Raw genomic sequence first — 23,352 nt, 5'->3', positions numbered from 1 at the left:
GCTTTTTGGCTTTCGTAGTGAGAACTTTCAGCAAGGATGCTGCGAAAGGAGCTTTCTTGAATTACTTGCAACATTTTAGATTAGTCTGCTTTACTCTTTCCTTTAGCTTGCACTTGCTGAAAGAAGGTCAATTCTCTGTTTGTTATTGCACTAGATATTTCGATACTTACTACGTTGTCGTCTAATATACGGTGGCAAGAAAGTATGCAACCCCAAGTAGCTTGAGGACCTGGATTGGACTGACTGACTCTAAGAAAACCATGGTCTATGCTAATTTCACACACTTGGTAAATTGGGAAGTATAGTTCTTGTTTGAATGTGCAAATTATAATTCTTATAGGGTTGATTGAAATGCCTGAATTATGATATATGGCTCTGAATTCTGATGCCTCATGTAACCATTGTAATGCATCTCTGAAGATAGTTTTTCCCGCCAAAATGTTCAAATCTTTTGTTCTTATGCTTCAGTTATAGACAGAATAGGATTGATGATTCCAGTTGGCAAGGTACCATAATTCAAAGCTTGCCCCCCTTTGTAATATTAAATGGTTGGACAAAAGTACCTGTCCTTTTCAGACTTTCAGTTGGTTTGAATAATGTCAATGTCAAAGGCATACTTCTTGAAACTTCAAATCTTAATTTTAATTTTTTTTCATTTCTCATTTAGGCAACAAAATATGAAATTGCAAATTATACAATCAAAAGAAAAGTATTGATAGAGTAATTTGCAAATTCATATTAGGGAAATTATTTCAAAATTATTTCCGATTTAGAGATGTTAAGGATAAAAGCTTACAATTTAGGGATAATTTCAAAAAGGCATGACACTCGTTTAGCTTCCAAAACTAAAGATTCAAAGTCAATTAGGATTTTAAATTATCAAAATCATCAATCACGTTTTTGAACTAAGCAAACTAAAGCTTCAAAGTCAATTGGGACATTAAATTATCAAAATCATCAATCAGAATCTTGAACTAAATAAAATCATCAATTGAATTATTATAAAAAATCATTCGGTTGAATAGTTTCAGATTCTTTTTTCCAAACCCATTTTGAATCAAGCATTAATATCCGTGTCAAATAGTTACATTTTTTTATTTTAGAATAGAATGATGACTCAATTGATGATTTTTGCTTAGTTCGGGACCTAATTCATAATTTTGATAATTTAAGATACTAATTGACTTTGAATATTTAGTTCAAGGGTCAAATGGGTCAAATGAGTGATATGCATACGCCTTCCCAAATATACCTTGTGGTTAGGGGTGCACACAAAAATCCGAAAATCCGAAAAACCGAAAAACCAAACCGAAAATAAGGTTAACCGAAACCGATGGATTAGTGTACGGTTTTTAATTTTAAAAATAATGGTTAATGGTTACGGTTACGGTTTTCTTATTCCAAAAACCGCGGTTAACCGAAACCGACCGAATCTCAATTAAATATTAAAAAATAAGAATATATTTATTTATATTTATATAATTATATATTATCCAACTATATTAATTATTAATTAGTTAAATAATTAATTATACTTATCTAATTAACTATATACTTAGTGATGTTTGTTGAAGAAAAAGGAAAGAACATACGAAAAACGAACTTTCAAAATAAAGATAATCTCGTAACAAAAAAATAAAGATAAAACAATAAGATCATATAATAAACAACATACACAATGCCCGAGATTATCAAAATAGAAATAAGAAACTTATCCAATTCTAGCGTTTATCTCATCCAATTTTGCAGCAGAAACTTATCCAACATAAACAACATACACAATGCACGAGATTATCAAAAAAATATGAACCAAATAAAAATAAAAATAGGATGAAAATAAAAATAAGTTTCTGAATTAAAATTGAATCCTATTTTTATTTTTATTTGGTTCATATTTTTTAGTTTCTACTGCCATTTCTCCACCTCATTCACTCTCTAGTGCATAGTTCACACATACACAATGCACGCATATCTCTCTTTTCGCCATTAATCTCCAACTCGCTACTGATCCACTATCCCACTCACAATAAAAATTAGAATTATTTAATTATTTTTATTTTTAGTTACTAATGGTTAGAAACCGAAATAAAAGGTTAACCGACCGAAATAATTGGTTAACCGAATTAAGTGGACTAGTGTATGGTTAGTGATTTTAAAAAACCGATCAAAATGGTTAACCGACCGAATTAAGCTTAATGGACTGGTTAACCGACCATGTGCACCCCTACTTGTGGTTTGCATGATTAAGGATTAAGTTTTTTTTTATTATTATTATTTTTCATGACTGAAATTGAGGACTTTCACCTAGCACTGTCCATTTTGATGACATGTAAAAGACATTTTGGTCCGATTTTTTTTCCCTCCCTCATTTGTTCTTTCTTTTTCAGGATTGCGTGATTATTTTCCTCTCCCCATTGTAGCTTTGGTTTGAAGTTCCAAAAAATGGTTATGAAACAACAATTAGTAATTAATTTTACAAATTTGAACTTAGAAATCTGGTTAATTAGTTATGAAGCAACAAATAGAAATCTGAAATTAGATGTTCAATCCATCAGTTCAGTTTAATTAGTTATAAAACAAAAAATTGGTAACTTCTGAAATCCATTGATGAATTGGGTGAAATCTTGATTCGATTATGTTTGTTCAAAAACGAAGATGTACAGAACCAACGTTGAGAGCATGAAATCAACTAATAAACCAAGAAATTCAATCGAGTGAAATTGAATTGAATTAGTGCTAGATTGAAGAAACCAACATTGTTTATACAAATCCAGTCCCATGAAATGAACGATGTGGATTCAATGGAGGCTGTGTGTATAATCAATTTCTCCTGCTTAAATGAATCAAATTGTTATTTATTATCAATTCCATTACTTGTTCCTCTTTTGCTACTTAATTTGCAGAATGAGGATATGTCAATGATTTGCAGAGAGGAGAGAGAAATAGAGAAAAGAGAAAGAGAGAAAATTTGTTGAACATGGTTGTTTACTCTATTCTCTCATCCTATTTGTATCTGAAAAATAGTTTTTCCCTTCAAAAACAGTTTTCAAACCGTATCAACAAACAGCTCTCAAGTCAACAAACTGATTGAATCAGGATACTCGTTTTGCAACAAAAACTTCAGACTTAATTACAAATCAAGTAAACAGCAGGTTTTTTTTAATCATCCCTACAATTTATTACCATCGAGGTATATTTATATTTAAAAAGAAGTTGGGAGTAAATTTGAATAATAATAAATGGTAAAGAATTACAAAATCTAATTATTTTTGGTTGGGGGCAGTAGCAGAAAGCAAATATCTAACATAAATAAGAAATATTAAATATAAGCCACGTGGTTGGGAAGCATACATCCACGTGGACAAATAATATGTATGGTTGGAAGCGTACAAGCAGCTGCAGCCAGTCAATGGAGGACTATAAAATCCATCAGCAATTAGTCCAAATGCTTCTTTCTGCTTCTTCTTTTCCATTTAAATGCAATTAAATGGCTCATATAGTCCCTTGCATTTCAAAGGGCATCACTGTTAGTTCTTTCTATACATGTAGAGAAATCAAACTAGTTCAAGGAGCTTTCAGAAACACTATCCATAGCCATAGCCAGATCAAGAATAAGGATAGTGTTTTACAGTGCTCTACTGCTGCTTCAACCTCACCATCATCTGCTGCAGCTGAGCAAGTCGAAGAAGATAAGCACAACTTGGTCACTGAGTTTGGATGGAGAGTCAGGAGATTGGCAAATAATGATTATGAGATGAGGGAAGTTGCTCAACTTCAAGCTCAAGCTTTTCATCTGCCAATGCCTTTCTTTGATGACTTCTTCTTCCAATTCTTTAAGGTCTTGCCTTTATATTTTCATTTTTACACTATACTCGCTAATGTTCACTTGGACCCTAATGACGAATCTTAAGTGGAGAAATTAACTAATCTTAGGTGTTGATCTATTGGACCCTGAACTTGGTTAAAGTGATTTCCGCTTTAACTTTTTAGGCTGCGAGATAGTAATAGAAATTATTCATGTCATGTTAAGCAAGCTCAGGGAGTTAATGAAACATTTTTAATGTTTAGGGGCTAATGTAGTCCTTGTGATTATGGTGTTCAAACATCAGGATTACATCCATTAAATGTCGCATTTTAATAAAAATCAAAGTTTAAGGAGTAATCCAATCAAAGTTCATGGGTATTTGGCCTTTGATCTATCAAAAATGTTCAGGTCTGCCCCTTGACCTAACCTATTGTTTTGTGGCATTAACCCCTAACATATAGCAATCGATCAATCACTTTTAATCCAATTCAGATTAAAAAAAAAAGTAACATGCATGAAAGGAGATCCATTAATTCACGTATGAGATGACTGGTATCGGGTGGAGAAGAACTAATATTTTTTCCAAGGTTGTAAGAGGAGAAACAAATTCTTGCATGACACATGAAAATTTGGCGAAATATTATAACAGATATGTTGCCTTAGAAATATTATAACAGATATTTTGCCTTAGCCATCATCAAACGCAAACATTTAACAAGTCTCTTCATATATGCACTAATTTGTAATTATCGCACGTATCGAATTGGATCACATGCGATTGTATACAAAATAATAGATCAATAGGGGACACATGCAAACATCTTTGATACGTCAGGAGCTACATAGTGCTTTAAGCTTTAAGCCAAAGCTCAAGTATAGAGGCTAAAAATATTGTTTATTTCCTCTCTGAATATTGTTACAGGCTGAAGTGCTTGCAGGGCTGCTTTACAAACTTAGGAACTCACCTCCAGACAGGTAAGCACATGAAACTACCACAACTAACATGTTGGCAAACCTTAGTTCTTTATAGAGTTTCTAAGTCTTTTCATAAGTCGAATTGGACAAATTAAGAACATGGTGACTATCTCAAAATTAACAGATATGCATGTTTGGTAGCTGATTCTTCCACTTCTGAGAGCAAACTCGTAGGCGTTGTTGATGTTACAGTCTTGAGAGATGATGATGTTCTGCAACATCTTAAGGGAGCAGAAGAGTACCTCTATATTTCAGGGATCGCCGTCTCCCAAACTCTCAGGTTTTTCAATCGAAATCCTATCACTAAGCCGTTTAAGTTCTAGTAAATTTTGAAATAGATTTTGATAAATTCTTGTAACTAACAGGAGGCAGAAAATAGGGAGTGTGCTGCTAAAAGCCTGTGATGTTATCTCTGGTTTATGGGGTTATGAGTATCTTGTCCTTCGAGCATATGAAGAAGATATTGGTGCTCGTGGGTTGTACACAAAAGCTGGTTACAAGGTGGTCTCAAGTGATCCTCAATGGATGACTTGGATCGGAAGAAAACGACGTGTTCTTATGATCAAACAATCTAATTTTCATAGTTTAAACCTTTAAACTTCTAGTTCTTCAATCATATTTGTAATTCTAGTGCTCTCATTAGCGGAGAATGTAAAGTAATTTAGCACAACAAGTATACTAATTAAGATTGTAATCCAAAGTGAGTGCATTTCTTAATAATATAATGGTATTAAAAACATAATTGAGTTAATATGAATTACGTACCTCGACAGACATCAATAAAAAAGATGCAATAATACAACAGAAGAAACTAAATATCAATCAACGTCGCTGTCTACAGCCGAGAAGCTTACCTCCACGTATTGCAATATCCCAGAAAACCACTGAAATAAGTCACTTTGCCTTGACCTAGAGTATGAAAACTGAATGGATGATTTCCTCAAAGAAAATGGCAACTCGTTGGGTTAACTGATGAGCCTATTAATCATCCTCTAGGTTGATGGACTCCCCAAATTTTCCGTACAAGATCTTCTTTAACTCGGCCATTTGTGCTAGGATAGATTTCTTCTCTTCCTCTAGTTTTTCAATGTTTCTGCTGGTCACCTCTTTCATCTCTTCAATCCTGGTCTCAACATCGTCTTTTGGAACATGAGCAAAGACTTCTCCAATTTGGAAACGAACTACCTCCTCATCGGTAAGAATTAATTCGTTGCTTGCATCTTCCAGATTATCATTTGATTCCTGATGAAAAGGAGCCACTAAGGTAAGTATATAACCACAGTAAAATACAACTTGACCACATATAAACCATAAAGTTCAGGCTTTGGTTTGTCCAGCATAAGGCTAAAATTCTAAAACAAAGCAATTTAATCAAACTTAATTACCTCCATAGAACAAGATATAAAACACCATCTAGCTAATATTTTGATAAACATAGTCATTCCTTCAGTTCCTGTTTATATGTTCAACAAAGCTGGGGAAGACTGTACCACTTAATCGGCCACTTGAATTCACCAGGTTGAATCAAGAACAATTCATGAATTATATTTGTGATTTAAGCAAGTCCCAACAGTAAATAACAATTCAAGGAAAGCTTAATCAAGTCCCAAACAGATCCAGCATTCATCTAATTCCTTCAACGGAAGAATGAAAATACAGCTCTTATCATGGAAAGATTAAAAAAAGACTACACTATTCAGAGTCAAAATTAATCATAGGTAATCCCATTCTACGACGATTTGCAGTTTAACCAATAGACTACCACATTCCCAAATACTATCAATTATTATTACAAAATTAACACACCACTCATTGAAGAAAACGTAGACGCAACACAGAGATAAGAGCAGAGGCATATAACTATGAGGGAGAAAGAGAAGAAGTACCTTGGCGATCTTAATTTCATCGTCAAGCTCGTGCAATCGGTTGTTTAACCTACCGAATTTATTGATATTCTGCTGATCCTCCCAAGTGACCTCCGTTTCAGATCCTCCGCCCTTGGAGAGCAAGAAAAGAAATTGAAGAAATAGGTAGAGAATCAATATAAAAAGGGGGTTTAACTAGGGTTTTGATTGAGTTACCTGCTGCATGATTTTCTCGAGAAAGGTTCAAACTTCACTTCAATCCCCACTCGTCTCTCCGAACAATCTACGCTTCAGATTTTGGGCTTCTAAATTCACGATTAAAATTACTTGTGTAATCCTCTCCTCTTCTTATTTGTTTTAGGAAAAGATTATTATTTGACCCCTGTACTGCGATTTGTTTATCATTATGCCCCTATATTATTATTTTGCAACCTTCTGTCTCTGCACTACTAGTACTATTATTTCACAGCATTTGGGCCCTTGTTTTTATTTATTTAGTTATTGATTTTGCCTTTATTCAATGACCAAAATGCCATTTGGATACATTATGAGGTAACTTGAATTTTAAGACTTTAAATTGGAATTGTCTCCATACTTTCCCATCTTAATGTCATTGTTACGGAGAAAAATAAATTACCAAGACCATTTGTAGTGTTCTAATGCAAGGATTGTTACGGAGAAAAATAAATTACCAAGACCATTTGTAGTGTTCTAATGCAAGGATTATTCTGTAAATTTATAAATTTATAAAACACCCTCCAATCATTAAATACAAAAAGTGGACAATGTTTAATTTTGGATGATGGCCCTGTTTGGTAAAGAGCGTTTTGGGATAAAAAGAGCGGTTTTGACCAACTTTAAAGGTTTGACCACTGAAACCGCTAATTGGAGTGTTTGGTGGAGAGAGGTTTGGGAGAGGGTTTTGGGATGAAAACGCTAATTTAGAAAAAGCTCTTAAAAGGAGCTTTTTCAATTAGCGTTTTGCAATATTAAAATTAATTGACTTCTTTAACCCTAATAGATAGACTCCCTATTCTCCTGCGCCAAAATTAATGCCTTATTCGTCTTTTTGCACAAACCGCTATCATCAATCAGCTAATTTTTACCAAACAGGTCTACACAAACAGCTAATCAAATCAGCTAATGTAATCAGCTAACAGCTAACAGCTAATGTAATCAACTAACAGCTAATTCCCAAACAGGACCGATGTCCAACAATGTTTTAGGATCAAGAGATTTGTGTGGCAGATCGTTGTTGTTAGGGTCTGAATCATCAACAACTAAAATAGCCCATCACAACTTTATAAAAATATATCTCTAAATTATATTTATGATTTAATTTTGGGTTAATACACATATTTGCCCCTGTATTTTCGCGAAAAAATAGATTTGCCCTTAAATCAAATAAACCCACAAAACTATCTCTGAATTTTCCATAAACCTGCAATTATACCCTAATCTAACAGAGCTGCTAAACGGCGATGACATCAAACCTTCTTGTCTCCAAAAAAATTGGATAACGAGAATCAAAATTCATTTGGTTTCTTATTGTTTTCTATTGTTATTGCTTTTGGATTAATTATGAGGTTTAGACGCCGTTTTATTAGGTTGATTGAGCTTTTATGAAAATGAATTTTGACCAATCTGTTCTTCTAACTTGCTTTTAATCGAAATTGAATGTGCATATTTTTTTCTGTTTGTGATTGGTTGTTCTTTTCTGAAGTTTTTCTAGAGACAAGTAGGTTTGATGTAAACGCTGTTTAACAGCTCTGTTAGATTATGGTATAATTGTAGGTTTGTGAAAAATTCAGGGATAGTTTTGTGTGTTTATTTGATTTAAGGGCAAATCTATTTTTCCGAGAAAACACAAGGGCAAATATGTGTATTAACCCTTTAATTTTTTAATTTAATTTTTATGTTAATATATAAAGATAGGTGGATGGTTGGATATTGTCTAACCCACTAGATATGCTCTAAGAGCACATGATTTAGTCGGTGAATTGCTATACCTAGCCACAAATCCCTACCTCTAGCCTCGGGAATTGACCGAACTACCATTTGCCCAAAAATTGAAAAAAACCAAAACCTCTTAAATACCCTATACACTCTTCGATCAAATCCGGACTCGTTTGTGAACCAAATCATGGATCGTGAAAAGAGGCCGTAAAGGGAAAGATAAAATGGTAAGATTTACGGTTTTATTTTGTTGATTTTCGCTTCGTTTTGAGATCTGTGGGTTATTTCAAAAAATCACCGGAGTCGCAATCGGGCGTATGAACATCACGCCCGACCTGTGGTTCCGGCGTAAGAGAACCACGCCCGACCAGTGGTGCAGGCGTGATAGCCACATGCCCGCACCGCTGGTCGGGCGTGATGTTTCACCCTACTACAGGCTTGGATATACGAGTATTTTCCGGTGTTCCGGCCCCATAGAGGAGCTCACTTGATCCCCCGTGCACTGAGATGGAAGGTCGGGGTACCAGACAAGACGACCGCCCGACAAGATACCATACGCGGGCAGCTGGACCGTATGACGGCAGCAGAGGTATTTTATAAAATTTTAGAATTAATTTAAGTATTATTTATAGTATATTATTATTTTTTATTGAGTATTATTTATTTTTCAGGTGACGTGGTTGCCTTATGGTCCTATCCCCGATGATGATTGGCTTCGAGTGTCCTACGTCGGTTGGATACGGTGTAGAGACATCGTCGAGCCGTATATGCCCGATCGAGCGCTGCGACAGGTCGGATATACTCAGCCTATCCCAGCTGAGCGTATTAGACCTGATAAAGCAGTACGACCATGGAGATCTTTATCGTATAAGCTCGCGCATTCCTCTGTCACAGTTGAGGATACCTGGCGGAGATTTCCATCGGCTCGGGGCATTGATCGAAGGAGATGCCGACCAGTTGGATACGATCCCACTGCCTGTGATCCTGCTTATATGGACTGGTATATGCGATATTCGCATCCTCATCTCCTTCATGCACCACAAGCTGGACCGGTACAGCATGCTCGCGCCAACAACGAATTTGTAAGTTTATTATTATTTAGTATTAGTTTATATGTGTTTATTTTTAATATTTTTTTACAGTGGGTTAGCTGGTTGTGGCGTGTCACCCAACTAGCGGCTACCCACCGATCTGACGAGGATGCTCCACGCATTAAGAGGGAGATGGATGAGTTTGTGGAGGCGTGGCGTCGGGCGAGCTAAATTATTTTTATAGAACTTCATACATTTTAACACTTTTGATATTATATTTACTCTTTTATGTTTATTAATTTTTATTTTAATGTTTATATTTTTAAATTTTATTTGTTAAAGGGTAATACGAGTTAAAATGCCGTAATTTTATTTCTAAACGGATAATTCGAGTTAACCACAATTATCAACAATTTTTTTGTGATTTATTCATGCGGGCGTGTGGTAATCACGTCTCACCACAGGGTGAGGCGTGAGGCTATCACGCCTCACCGTAGGTGCGGACGTGATAGCCTCACGCCCGCGTGCCGGGAGAGGTTTTTTCCCCCAATTTCCCACCTCAAAGCCTCAAAGGGTACTTTCGTCCTTTCACGGGGCTAGAGGTGGGTAATTGGGGTTGGGTTTAACAACACCCTTTAGTTGTTACTTTCTCCAAAATGTTTGTAACCAACCAGTATTCAACATGTTACCAGTTATGGTTAGTAACTAAATTTGATAACAAAGAAAACTATGTCTCGATTTACTCTATTGGTTTCTCTTTAAAGCTGATAATCACATACGGAGGCGACTAATTGGCTGCGTGATTCGCAACTTTAATTGTAAACAAAGCAGGCTTTGTCTTTTCCCAACCTCAACCACTTATTTTCTATCTGTTGTATTAAATATCGGAAAGAGTAAACTTTTGTTCTTTATTTGTTTCAAACAGTAATATTATCTTGCACGGGATTTACAGTTCCATAGTAGAGTCACTCATATGAATCTAAAACTCTATCTAGTTGAATTTATATGGTGACATTTCGGAGTCAACGACTTTAATATATGATTCTTATAAAAAAAATTATATTATTTTGTCATATATAACTCGTATTTTAATGAATTAATAAGACTTATTTTTAGAGTGTTTTTTTTTCATTTAATAAATAATCAGTCACAAAATAATTTTTATATTTCATAATAATTATTTATTTATTTAATTTTATTAATAATTAGTATTGAATTAATTATATTGTTGGTTAAAAAATTATTAATTGTATGCTAATTGTGTAAAAATAAAGTGTTATGTACATTTAGTAATTATATTATCTAAGTAACAATGTGTTTGAGTGATATGTACATTTAGTAATTATATTATCTAAGTAATTTTTTTATTTTTTTTTTATTTTTTTTTTTTTTGATCATGCTAAGGTAAAAAGTAGTAATTACTTTGCAGGAGCTCTAAACAAGTTAAGACATAATCATGGGAGAACTGAGAAGATGCATCAGGAAGTATATTGAAATTGAAATTTGAATTTTCAATATCCTGATGCATCTTCTGACAGAGTTCCCATGATTATGTTATGTCTGAACTTGTCTCTCCCAACAATTGGAAGACTTTAACATAATAATTAGGATTTGTAAATGCAATTGAAATTTTCAGTTCCTGTCGAGATGTCCCAATGGGATACAAAATCTCATTTTAAGACACGAGAATAAAAGAAAGCATTGTCCTGAGACACAGCCGGTCTGACCTAAATAGTTCCATATGTATATAATAATAAAATCTCAATTTAATCAATTTATTAGTGATAAATGCGGTAACATTATGTCAAATCTTTTGACTTAACAGTGACAAAATTGTAAATAAAAAAAATGGCATTACATTCATTTGAGTCCCTAAACTAAAGCTTCAAAGTCAATTAGGATTCTAAACTATCAAAATCATCAATTAAGTCTTTCAACTAAGCAAAAATTATCAATTTGGTTCTCATCCTATTCTAAAATCCGAAACTCTAACTATTTGATATAGATTGTAATAATCTTTGTGTTGGTTCAAAATGGATTTAGGGAAAAGAGTCTAAAACTGTTCAACCGAATGATTTTCGATGAGGTTTCGATTGAAGATTTTTGTTTAGAATGAAGACTCAATTGATAATTTTTTGTTAGTTCAGATATCCAAGTGAATATTATGCTTAAAAAAAATATAGCGAGACCAATTGTCTATACAAATTTTAATGAAATATTGGATTTGAATTTTAGACATTTTAATGAAAAAAAATTATAATCAACTTAAATGTAGACGACTTAGTTGTTATTTTAAACATAATTAATATTTGAAAGATCTGATGTGACCGTTCTTTTCAAATTTTCGATAATACAAGATTAAAATTGAGTCAAATAAGTTGTTATTTTAAACATAATTAATATTTGAAAGATCTGATGTGACCGTTCTTTTCAAATTTTCGATAATACAAGATTAAAATTGAATCAAATAACAAACAAATCATCATTTTCAAATTTCCGATAATACAGAGTTCAAATGATCTTGCTTGAAAACCTTACCGTTAATTTTAATCATTTTATACGTTACGATCGAAAACGTTAAAGATAAATTTAACCCTCGTACATTATTCAAATTTTCATCTACTAGAAATAAGAAAAAAAGATTCCCACAAATATGGTTTATCTAAGTCAACTTCCAGATGTTTGACCGCATTAAAAACATTCATCCACGTTAGATTTCATTTCAGGTAATCAAATTCCTTTTATACCTAATCCGTTAAACTTGGAAAATGCCAACTAAACAAATTAACTAATTTCGTTAAATACTACAAAATATGCTGTTTTTGCCTCTCAACATTCAATGAACAAAATCCAAAAGTACATGAATGATTTTATTCTTTTCCAATAATTGACTCACCAAATTCAAACAAATGGAATAAAAATTTGTCAACGCTATAATCTCCCTGCTTTCCATTATTAGCAAGAAAAACGAACCTCCATTATATAAATACTTTGATTTAACAACATTAACAAACAATTATTCGTATTCATGCATGTAATCACATGCATGCTCATATCCTATCCGTTGTTGTTCGATTCGATCCGATCGATCCATAGCCGTTGCAGATACACATTCACAAGATCCAATAATACAATATATATATTTGCCTAACTGAGAAACGTAAAATGTTCGATCAAAGACCGCAGAATTAAAAGATTTCGAGCTTTAAACTTTTCGGCTATATGACAATACCATTACGAAGTCCTTAGCCGAAGAACCAACTGATGCTGGTACTTTTTTAGAGGTTGATGCTGTCCGAAACCATAAGTCCACGAGGTTGTGTAATTGCTGCGTTGGAAGAACTGGGCGTCCCCGGCACATTATTTCCACCTAGCCAAACATATTGCATTCTCAACAAGCATGAGCATCAATTTTTGAAGATGATAAAGAAAAGGAAAACAATTTTCTGAGACGTTAAGGAAATCCAACTAATGTCGTTTCTAGGAAGGCAGATGATGATATGGAACTTACCTCTGACTCACTGTTGAGGTGGAGTTTTTTTACGAGGTACTTCTGAATGAACGAGACGGGCATTTTACCATCCCTGTGATTACAAACTAACAAGTCAAGTGAAAAACAATCATGTATTATGTTATTGATTAAACTTCAATTTAAACAAACTTGCACATTCTAATAAAACACAAATTTACGAATTATACTATGTAACACCGAGTAAGATTTCATAATTTATAACAGTCCAATTTCTTTCACATAATGAAGACCGAGATTCATAACCTACAAGTTTTACACCGTCATCCCGAACACATTTGACCTCAAACTAATGCCACAACGCTTTCCTTTCATTCCCAAGCCCAAATAGGAAACACTAACATCTGTATCCCTCAATAGGCATAAACCGAACGTCTATGGTACAATCTATTGGAAATATGAAGTTCAAAATGCTGCGAAGAACACCTATGCGACGTTGGCATGGTGGTCTAGCCGAATAGTTAGTGTTTGGAGTGAATTTCAAAGGTCCAGTTTTGATTTGTGGTTTCATTTCTCACTAGCTTCATTCCTAACAATTCTCAAAGACAAAGCCATGTAACCATTTACACAAATCATGAAAGAAAGCATAATTTCTCCACAAAAATAGTAGGATCCTCAACTTTTTACCCTCTCTGTCTAACATAAAAAGAAATAATAACAAAAAAAATTGAACATAAGTGACACCATATATCTCAAGACTCAACTCAGAATCAAAATTTAATTCGACATCTGAGTCCCATTAGACTGAAAAGTAAAAATTTGATTTTGAGGAAACAATTACAAAATTCTGAGTTAGAAAGAGTTGGGAAGAATAAGAACACCATTTAAAACAATTAATAACAGTAATATTGGTATTTGTCATTTGACATGTACTTAACAGCAATATTGAGGATTGGTTGTTAGGTTGTTTCTGTTTTTTGGGTTTTCCTTTCCTGTTATTACCCGAAAAACGGGACAAAAGTCTTCAAAACTAACAAAATGTAGTGAGGTTTAAATTAGTTGTGAAAAATACGAAGATGTACTAGTGTATTTGACTAAACTTTAGAGAGATTTAAATTATTTACCCTAATATTTAAGGGCTTCAGTAATAGTACATATGCATGTTGCCTCAATCACAACCAAATTAAATACGACAAAACAAAATATTTACCCCAACCTATAAGATTAGCACATAACCAAGCATCTAATGATTCTATGTTCTATTGATTCTAACCATTAAAATTGCTACAAAGCTAGATTTCTAGGAAAATAAACCAAGAAACCTCTAATTTGTAGGGTCTACTGACAGAAAAATATAACAAACCTTTTCATAGTGTTGCAATTTTATACAGAAGTTAATTGCATTTTATTGAAATACTAAAATTTGTTAAATGTTCATACTTTGAAGTATATAATTCTTGTGGATTTCCATAAATTTACCATTAAGAAAAATTGCAACAAGAAAACCAATCAATCGACTTTTTGGTGTTAATTGATATGCTGCTCTGGAATTCCAATCTACAAGAAGAATAGGAATTCTAACTAGCAGGATGCAGAGACAAACTGTAAATTTAGCCGAATTAACAGCACAAACTCGAGTTTTTAAGTAAATAATGAGAATAGAGAAACTCACTTAATCCTCAGGTAACATGCAGATATCTGCGGCAAGGAAGCATCTCCTTTCCTGATGCCATTAAGGATAAAAATCAGAGACAGGCACTAAATTGATCGTGGAACAAGCTACTTACAACAGCATATTATATTATCATAAAATAGCCGGCGCAACAAGCAACTTACTGGTCTTCAGATGCAACTAATGAAAACCAAATCGGACAATTTCTTCGGTTCTTAGCCCCTGAAGCATCTACCATGACTTGTGCTGATACACTAAGCTCCTCAGACATGGCCGCTCTTTTTCTTGATGTTAATCTTCTACGCTTAACCGATGTGTGAAGCAAATTTGTTCCGTTCTTTTCATCCAGGGCTTTCATATCCTGTCCATGCTCCTTATGTTTGCTTTTAGGAATATAAACTTCACTGGCACGACCATTTGGTGATTCTGTTCTGGACTTCGTTCCAGATAACTGAAATTCGGTGTCTGGAGTAGTAACTAGTTCGGATTTAAAAAGAGATATTCCTTGTGAATTTAACTTAGAGGACTTGCTTCTGTTAGCAGCTTCAACAAGACAATTTAAGGGAGTCCATAAATCAGCTTTCCCTTCAACTACTTCTACATCATCCTCCGACTCTTCTTTAACGTGTTTTATAGTAGAAGGGTCATCCACAGAAGAATCCTGAATCAAAATTAATAAACAATCAATAAAGGCACGGTTAGCTGCATAAGCCGGTTGCGTAGTCTAAATTTCAAGCAAAAGGAATGAAAATCCTTCCTCCTTTACCTGCCTTTTGTTCGGTGAACTTCTGTTAGGAGACTCGGGAGAGCTTGAGCTCATAGGATGATCTTCTGCAGAATCTTCTTTTTTATTGGTCTCTTCAAGAGAAAAATTGCAGCGTAAAGCAGCAGCCTTTCTTGCGCCGGCTTTAGATCTCCTTCCTGTCAAGCCAGTTTGCATTGGCATTTTGGGCGTGCTAACAACCAATGATGACAGCGATCGCTCCTTTCTTTTTGCAGGCAAGGTAATCGAAGGCATAACTTCAGGGGCTTGAATTTTTCTTCTTTTGAAAGGAAATATTTTCGCCCTTATGTCTTGCAAATTATGGTCTGCCCTGCATTTAATAAATATACACAAAATATAAGAAAATAACAATGTGAAACTGCAGAAAAGTCACGAAAATACTTTAAAACAAGTGCCTGTCTCTATTACGGTTTAGCTAGTCCAAGGAAAAGAGCATTGTAATACTTGAGCAAACATGTGAAACGAGTGTATACAGCTTGTCTAACTTGCTTACACAATACATCAAGGTAACTCAAAGCCATATGAGAAACCACCATAAAATTTGGTAACTAATGTTTATCAAATAACAATGTCGAATCTAGAATATTCAGCCATACGTCCCTATTAGCTAATGTTGGTACGAACAGCAGCATCTTACATCGGATAATGATCTAGACCGAACATAAAAGTTTTTGCTTGTGCTCAGCACCAAAACAGATCAAATCAAATCCTCCAGTATCCTTGATTTACTTTCCCTTTGTTGAAGAATGTCAATAACAGAAGCAGAAACCTCAAAAGGTAGAAAATGAAAATGGAGAGAAAACCGAGAAAGAAACCGGAAAAACTCAAAAAAAGCATAAATCTTGTGCAACAACAATTAAATATACCCTAAATAGAAGTTGCCTCCATCAATCATTTAAGCAAAATACTCTCCAATTCATTCTTATTGCATATTATGAATGCATTACTACTTACTAGCAATATAATTCCGGGCAAACATATACCAATAGATCTGGGAGTGTACAACTTCATCCATCACAGAAACATACAAAATTCGTGTGCTTTAGTAACTAGTTGATTTAAGGACCAATTTGAAGTAGGGGTGTCAATTTCTAACATGAACAGGCACAACCCAACTGACATGACACGATTATAAAGATTACTATTTTTCGAGCATGTTTATCATATATAAAAATATAGAACATATATATAAGATAACACGATTTTGACACGAATTTCGCCCCTAATTTGAAGCATGCTGCGTGCGGATTACAAGGGGCACAATTCAGATAAAAACTAACCTCAATTTCTCCACAGGCAGACATCCAAGATCAATATCGCATACAGGACAACAGTCTACTTCTTCATCCGAAAGCTTTTCATATATGCACTTCCTGCAGACTGGTTTAGATTTCAAAGCCATGGAATCAGAAACAAGTCAAGAGAAAAGAAAATACGCAAAATATAGAAAACTTAGTCGTCCACGGACGTCAAAGTTAAGTCGAATACACAAGGAAGAACATTTAAGAGCAATGAGTATTGGGATATTTTTCTCACGTGAGAAAAGGTCATAAATTGATTGAACCCATGCAGCAAACACACACCAAAACTGATACGTAAGAATTGGGGAAGAAAGAACAAACAACAATGCAACATTAACCAAGTAAGTAAATCCATGAATCCTAAATTAAAAAAGCAATTCAAGAACACAGATTTACAAAATTGCAATCAGCAAAAAGCAAAACCCAGATCATGATGAAACCACAAAACCACAAAACCAGAACAACCCAGATCGTATCATACAATCCAAGAACAAACAAACAAAGAAACAAAGAAACCCAGAATCAGAACCTAAACTTACACGTATGAAGACACAAAGAAATAGTAGTAGCATCTCTGAGTAGCTTCTTACAAAGAGGGCATGTCATGCATGCCTCTAATATATCCCTCTTCACTTTCACCATTTGTCCTCCTCCTGCCATCATCTACATTACACGCAGAAAAGGGTAATCGAAAAAAGATCTAAAGGTGAGGAATTTAGGAAGATTAAGAAGAGGGAGTAGGAGGAAGCGGGTTTTGATGGGATTTTAGGACATGAAAAGAGGATGGTTTTTGCGGTTACGGTTAGAGAGAGAGTGAGTGTTTATGTATGTGTTCGATGAAATGAAATACTAACATGAAAGTTTGGGTGTAAATGAGAAACACGCCGAATTCGTGCGGCATTAAATTAGGACGGACGGACGGACGACAAGGAGAAGGAGAAGAGAAGCTAAAGCTAAAGGTAGCTGCTTTGGGATAATGTGCGCAGGGAGGGTCTATGGTGTTACTAAAATGCGCACTTCCATGGTCAATATGTCATTGTCCTTTGGCTCCTACGTGTAGCGTACAAGTAACTTCGTTTTGGGCATCAGGTTGAAGTGTCAACTCCCCTTCCTTACTTCCCCTCTATCTATCTTTGATTCTCCAACTGTTTTTATTTCCTATTTTATCTACTTTTCTCCCCGTAATACCAATTTGGATCGTCAAACTAAAACTTTGATAGTATCAAAATCATTAATTATATCTCATCAATTGAATTCACATCGTAAGTAAAAATAATTAATTGAGTCTTTATCTAAAATCATTCGATTGAACAGTTTCAAAGATATTTTCCCAAATCCATTTTGAGCCCATAATTTTCGATTTTAAGATAAAATAAAGACTCAATCTATGAATTTTTACTTAATTTAAAAACTTAATTGATGGTTTCAACAAAATCAATTTTTATTTTATTTAACTGTCACAATAAATCTTCTAAACATCGGACATTTATAGTGTTGTTAACATAGTTCCCAAAAACCTACCAAAATATCAATGACTAAGTCCATCACATATAAGTTATTAAAAAAAAATATATATGTCAAAATAACTAAAATATCTATTATATTACTAATAAGGTTACAAATAAATAAGTAAAATATGTGAAAAATTGTTTTAATTTATTGATAAATTTTCAATGTAATCAAGACTCATTTCTTTGCAATGTCAAATCCATGAATGCCCATTTTTTTACAAGAGGTATTTTATTAAAAATAATTGCAATCTAAAAGAAATGAACACAAACAATTGTTTTAATCGTATTAATAAATCGAAATTACAAAATAAAATTACAGTATACTTTAAGTTTTCTTATTGGAACAAAAATTAGAGAAAGGGAATGTGAATGTCTGACACGAATAAGTCTCCTTAATATTAAAATTTATTTGTGGTTTTTTTGGTTGTTTTTTTTCAATGGATGGCTGTGGTAAGAGATTTGTTTATCATCATATATATATATATATATATATATATATATATATATATATATATATATTTGGTTCATTACAAGATCATGAAATCATTTCAGAATTAAAAAACTATGAAATTAATTCTGGGTGGAGTGTGTTTCTTGTTATTGTGTCAAAAAAGTTTTAAGAAATGTTTACCATTGCTCTATCACGATCTATAATATTGAAGATGCAATTTCAAGTTTCTTTGATGTACTTCTGGATTATAATATTTTAATTAATTATATCGAGATGTACTATTTTAAACTCCGATGCAATTAGAATTTTAAACTATCAAAATCATTAATTATATCTCATCAATTGAATTCACGTCTTAAGCAAAAATAATTAATTGAGTCTTCATCTAAAATCATTCGGTTGAACAGTTTCAGAGTTATTTTTTCAAATCCATTTTGAGCCTATAATTTCTGATTTTATGATAGAATAAGGACTCAATCGATGATTTTTATTTAATTTAAAGACTTAATTGATGGGTTTGATGGTTTCAACAAAATCAATTTTTCTTTTTATTTAACTGTAACAATAAATCTTCTAAACATCAGACATTTATAATGTTGTTAACATAGTTCCAAAAAACCTACCAAAATTTCAACAACTAAATCCACCACGTATAAGTTATTACAAAAAGAAAATATATATCAAAATAACTAAAATATCTATTATATTACTAATAAGCTTACAAACAAATAAGCAAAATATGGGGTAAATTACATACGTGGTGTACAACCTTTACCCATTTTCACACTTTGGTGTACAACCTTCAATTTTGCACACTAAAGTGTACAACCTTTTGGTGACTTCCCACTAAAGTGTATATCAGGTAATTGTGATCGGTCAACCCGAAGTCAACACGCCACATCACCATTTTGACTCCTCTAAAAGTCAAAAAATGACCCATTTAATATGAAATTATTTTTGTACCCTTTATTCTTTATATAATTACTAAAAAACACCCTTTCTTCTTCCTCCATTTTTTTTTTTGCGATTTCTCTCTTTAAAGCTTCCACTCTTTTTACCTTTTCTCTCTCTAAGTCCTATCTCTCTATAAAGGGACTTTGAAATTTACCCATCTCTCTTCATCTTCTTCCCTCTTCAAATTTCTTTCTTTCTCTCTCTTAAATTTCTCCCTCTAACCTCTCTCTAGTTAAATCATAGCAACATCATTTTTGTCTCTTAAAAAAAATCTCAGGTTCATACATTAAAAGCATAATCAATTTCGTACTCCAACTAGAATTATCCTCCATTGTTCAAGGCACCTGAAAAAGTGATTCTTAGACATTCCATGAAGTTCACTCTCTTGAGTTCCAAGCGACACTTTCTCTGCGAATGAAACTGCAGATTTAAACCAGACTATACACATATCAGCTTCATACATGGCATCTTCCAATTTTTCCCTCCTTTGTCGCTGCTCTTCTCTTGAAACCGCCACCGTTTTATTCTTCAAACCCTTCTCCATATCCGATTTAAGTTTTCTGCAATCCTCGGACAGCTTTTTTCAATTCCAGTATACCTTTAAAAAGTCATACTCATAGTCAAAGTCAAATATTCCAATTCACCTCTAATTTACAGAATTCCAATCCACATTCTATTATAGTTGGAGTAGGTAATTAGAATTTGAGATTTTGGTTTAATAAAATTAGATTAGTAATGTTATAGTTGGACTCTAATTAGTAAAGTCTCAGTCTTTTATCAAAATTGGATTTCTTGAACTGCATATATATACACGATAATCTCGACAGAATCAATTAATTCGTTAGTTTTCTGAAATAGAATTGATTCCGATGGAGTCTGTCAGCTACACAAGCTTGGAGGATATATTGTCGACGTCCCAAATATTTGATTATTACAGTAACAATGGAGGATAATTCTAGTTTTCTGAAGAGACAAAAATGGTGTTGCTATGATTTAACTAGAGAGAGAGGTTAGAGAGAGAAAGAAATAAAGTTGAAGAGTAAAGAAGATGAAGAGAGATGGGTAAATTTCAAAGTCCCTTTAGAGAGAGATAGGACTTAGAGAGAGAAAAGGTAAAAACAGTGGAAGCTTTAGAGAGAGAAATTGCAAAAAAAAAAGGAGGAAGAAGAAAGGGTGTTTTTTAGTAATTATATAAAGAATAAAGGGTACAAAAATAATTTCATATTAAGTGGGTCATTTTTTGACTTTTAGAGGAGTCAAAATGGTGATGTGGCGCGTTGACTTCGGGTTGACCGGTCACAATTACCTGATGTACACTTTAGTGGGAGGTCACCAAAAGGTTATACACTTTAGTGTGCAAAATTGAAGGTTGTACACCAAAGTGTGAAAATGGGTAAAGATTGTACACGACGTATGTAATTTACCCGCAAAATGTGTGAAAAACTGTTTTAATATTTATCTATAAATCTTAAATGTAATCAAGACTCATTTCAGTGCAATGTCAAATCCATGAATGCCCATTTTTTTACGAGGGGTATTTTATTAAAAATAATAGCAATCTAAAAGAAATGAACACAAATAATTGTTTTAATCGTATTAATAAATCGAAATTACAAAATAAAATTAGGGGGGCGTTTGGTTCACAAGGGGTAAGGGAAATGGAATCAAGAAAGGGAAACTAAAGGAAATGAAAGGAATAACCATTAATTCCCCTATGTGTTTGGATATGTTTAGGAAAGGGAATGGGGTAAAGGGAATCTAATTCCCTAGAGGGCATGAGGTAATGGCTTAACCTAAAGTGGGGTAATGGTTTAATCTAAAGTGGGTAAAGAGAATTGGTTTTTTTTGTAAACAAACAAGAACAAAGGGAATGAAACTCTCCCATTCCCATTCCCATTCCTAAAGACCCCAAACCAAACGCCCCACAATATACTTTGAATTTTGTTTTTGGAACAAAATTTAGACAAAGGGAATGTTAAGGTCTTACACGAAAAAGTCTCTTTAATATAGACTTTATTTGTAGTTTTTTTTGTTTTGTTTTTTTTCCTTTATGAATGGTTGTGGTAAGAGTTCTGCATCATATAAATTTGTCTCACTGAAAGATCATGAAATCATTTCTGGAAAAAAAAACTATGAAATCGGTTTTGGGTGAAGTGTGTTTCTCGTTATTGTGTCAAAAACGGTTTTAAGCATTGTCTGATATTGGTCTATCGTGGTCTATGATATTGAAGATACAGATTCAACCTTATATGATGTAATTTTGGATTGTAATATTTTAATTACTTATTTCGAGATATACTATTTTTTTCTATGAATAAAAAAATTATCATTCTTCTTCAAAAATATAGAATTTATCTGCACTGGAGCAATTATCTTCCAAGATCCAATAACAACAACAGTATGGTCGAACTCTATCATGTGCACATGAATTATCACCAGAAAAAGAACATAATAACAAAAGTTAAACAAAATTTTTAGAATATTTTTATCTTTATAATTTGAACTAAAGGAGAAACCTCTAAAATAGGTAGGCCGAAGAAGAATGAAGAAAAAAAAATTCATCTAATTCATAGGATTAATGACGTATCTAAAGAGCAACTTACAAGTTTATGGAAAAAATTTGATATAATAGCAAATTAGTAATTTCTATCAATTTTAAAGCTTAGGATTTTCGCGTTTTCAAATCCTATTTTTATGGAAATGGACTAAGGATAAAAAAGGGAAAATTACAAAAATGGGTATGATGGGAGGCCCATTTACATTTTCAGATCCATTATCAACCAACTTACATATATAGACTGATTTATTTCGAAATACCCATAATACCCTTCATATATATAAGCTACTTAATCAGAATTCCACCCCCTTCTTTTCTTCTATGCGAGTCTCACAACTCTCTCTCTCTTATTTTTCCTTAAGATCCTTCACTGGAACACATCAATCCAAGCCCAAGCCTTGTCATGTAAGTATGATGTTAGTTTCATATGTTTAAATCGCTTTTAAATTGTTGATGTTGTTTTTGAGGTTAGCAATTTGTAAATCTGTACTTGAATTTATTCGCGGAAGATCGCGTGCTTCACAGATTATGATTTCGATTCACGAAATCTTAATATATGAAGTCGATGGAAGGTTGTGTATGCGTTTGGGATTCGCATACTTCGCAGAATTCGCATATGCGATATGCGCGAAGTATGCAAAGATATGGTGTTCCATTATTGGATTCGCACACTTCGCATATTTAACGTATTTGCGAAGTATGCGAATGTATTTTCGATATATGCGAATTCGCATATTCGAATAAATGCGAATAACTGCGAATTTTGCAAATTATGCGAAGTGTATGTTATTTCATTATGTTATTTCATTCTGTTATCTCATTCTTTTTTTGTTTATTATTGATAGAAGCATGTCAGCCCAGTTTGTATTGTGTGTGATCATGTGGAATGGCCGGTGGAAAATAATTGGTAAGAACATGACATACGAGGGGGGTGAGAAGAAATTGTTGAAGATGTCGCCGGGAATGAGCTTGGAAATGCTACAAGAGATAGTATACACTACTGCTCATGTTGATCCAATGT

General features: G+C 33.5%; 3 protein-coding genes across 3 annotated transcripts; 1 reads left to right on the top strand and 2 right to left on the bottom strand.

Annotated features, from left to right (window-relative positions):
* Window positions 1-3,443: 3,443 nt before the first annotated feature.
* LOC136206711 (GCN5-related N-acetyltransferase 10, chloroplastic) lies at window positions 3,444-5,596 on the top strand. The gene is made up of 4 exons (XM_065997856.1): window positions 3,444-3,838; window positions 4,728-4,780; window positions 4,905-5,060; window positions 5,146-5,596. The coding sequence occupies exons 1-4, from the start codon at window positions 3,488-3,490 to the stop codon at window positions 5,375-5,377; spliced, it is 792 nt and encodes a 263-aa protein (XP_065853928.1). The 5' UTR covers window positions 3,444-3,487; the 3' UTR covers window positions 5,378-5,596.
* Window positions 5,469-7,028, bottom strand: LOC136206712 (probable prefoldin subunit 4). The gene is made up of 3 exons (XM_065997857.1): window positions 6,862-7,028; window positions 6,667-6,777; window positions 5,469-6,022 (listed from the first exon to the last, which is right to left on the bottom strand). Exons 1-3 carry the CDS (start codon window positions 6,868-6,870, stop codon window positions 5,762-5,764), a joined length of 381 nt encoding a protein of 126 aa, XP_065853929.1. The 5' UTR covers window positions 6,871-7,028; the 3' UTR covers window positions 5,469-5,761.
* Window positions 7,029-12,610: 5,582 nt separating this feature from the next.
* LOC136206274 (E3 ubiquitin protein ligase DRIP2-like) lies at window positions 12,611-17,882 on the bottom strand. Its single transcript, XM_065997270.1, has 7 exons — window positions 17,398-17,882; window positions 16,838-16,937; window positions 15,540-15,867; window positions 14,938-15,434; window positions 14,774-14,824; window positions 13,144-13,216; window positions 12,611-13,002 (listed from the first exon to the last, which is right to left on the bottom strand). Exons 1-7 carry the CDS (start codon window positions 17,519-17,521, stop codon window positions 12,838-12,840), a joined length of 1,338 nt encoding a protein of 445 aa, XP_065853342.1. The 5' UTR covers window positions 17,522-17,882; the 3' UTR covers window positions 12,611-12,837.
* Between the last annotated feature and the right edge of the window lie 5,470 nt (window positions 17,883-23,352).

The sequence above is a fragment of the Euphorbia lathyris genome, chromosome 9, assembly GCF_963576675.1.
Source record: "Euphorbia lathyris chromosome 9, ddEupLath1.1, whole genome shotgun sequence".
NCBI classification, from domain to species: domain Eukaryota; kingdom Viridiplantae; phylum Streptophyta; class Magnoliopsida; order Malpighiales; family Euphorbiaceae; genus Euphorbia; species Euphorbia lathyris.
The sequence above is the reverse complement of the archived record's forward strand: the minus strand, read 5'-3'. Positions and strand labels throughout refer to the sequence as shown.

Excerpts from the sequence above, each read along its gene's own strand:
- LOC136206712 (XM_065997857.1), bottom strand. Across the intron at positions 6,023-6,666 it reads ATGAAATTAAGATCGCCAAG|GAATCAAATGATAATCTGGA; the intron begins GTACTTCTTCTC and ends CCTTTTCATCAG.
- LOC136206711 (XM_065997856.1), top strand. The coding sequence starts at position 3,488 with ATGGCTCATATAGTCCCTTGCATTTCAAAGGGCATCACTGTTAGTTCT. Across the intron at positions 3,839-4,727 it reads TCTTCTTCCAATTCTTTAAG|GCTGAAGTGCTTGCAGGGCT; the intron begins GTCTTGCCTTTA and ends ATATTGTTACAG. Across the intron at positions 5,061-5,145 it reads GCCGTCTCCCAAACTCTCAG|GAGGCAGAAAATAGGGAGTG; the intron begins GTTTTTCAATCG and ends TGTAACTAACAG.
- LOC136206274 (XM_065997270.1), bottom strand. The coding sequence starts at position 17,521 with ATGATGGCAGGAGGAGGACAAATGGTGAAAGTGAAGAGGGATATATTA. Across the intron at positions 16,938-17,397 it reads TTCTTTGTGTCTTCATACGT|TCTGCAGGAAGTGCATATAT; the intron begins GTAAGTTTAGGT and ends AATCTAAACCAG. Across the intron at positions 15,435-15,539 it reads GTTCACCGAACAAAAGGCAG|GATTCTTCTGTGGATGACCC; the intron begins GTAAAGGAGGAA and ends ATTTTGATTCAG.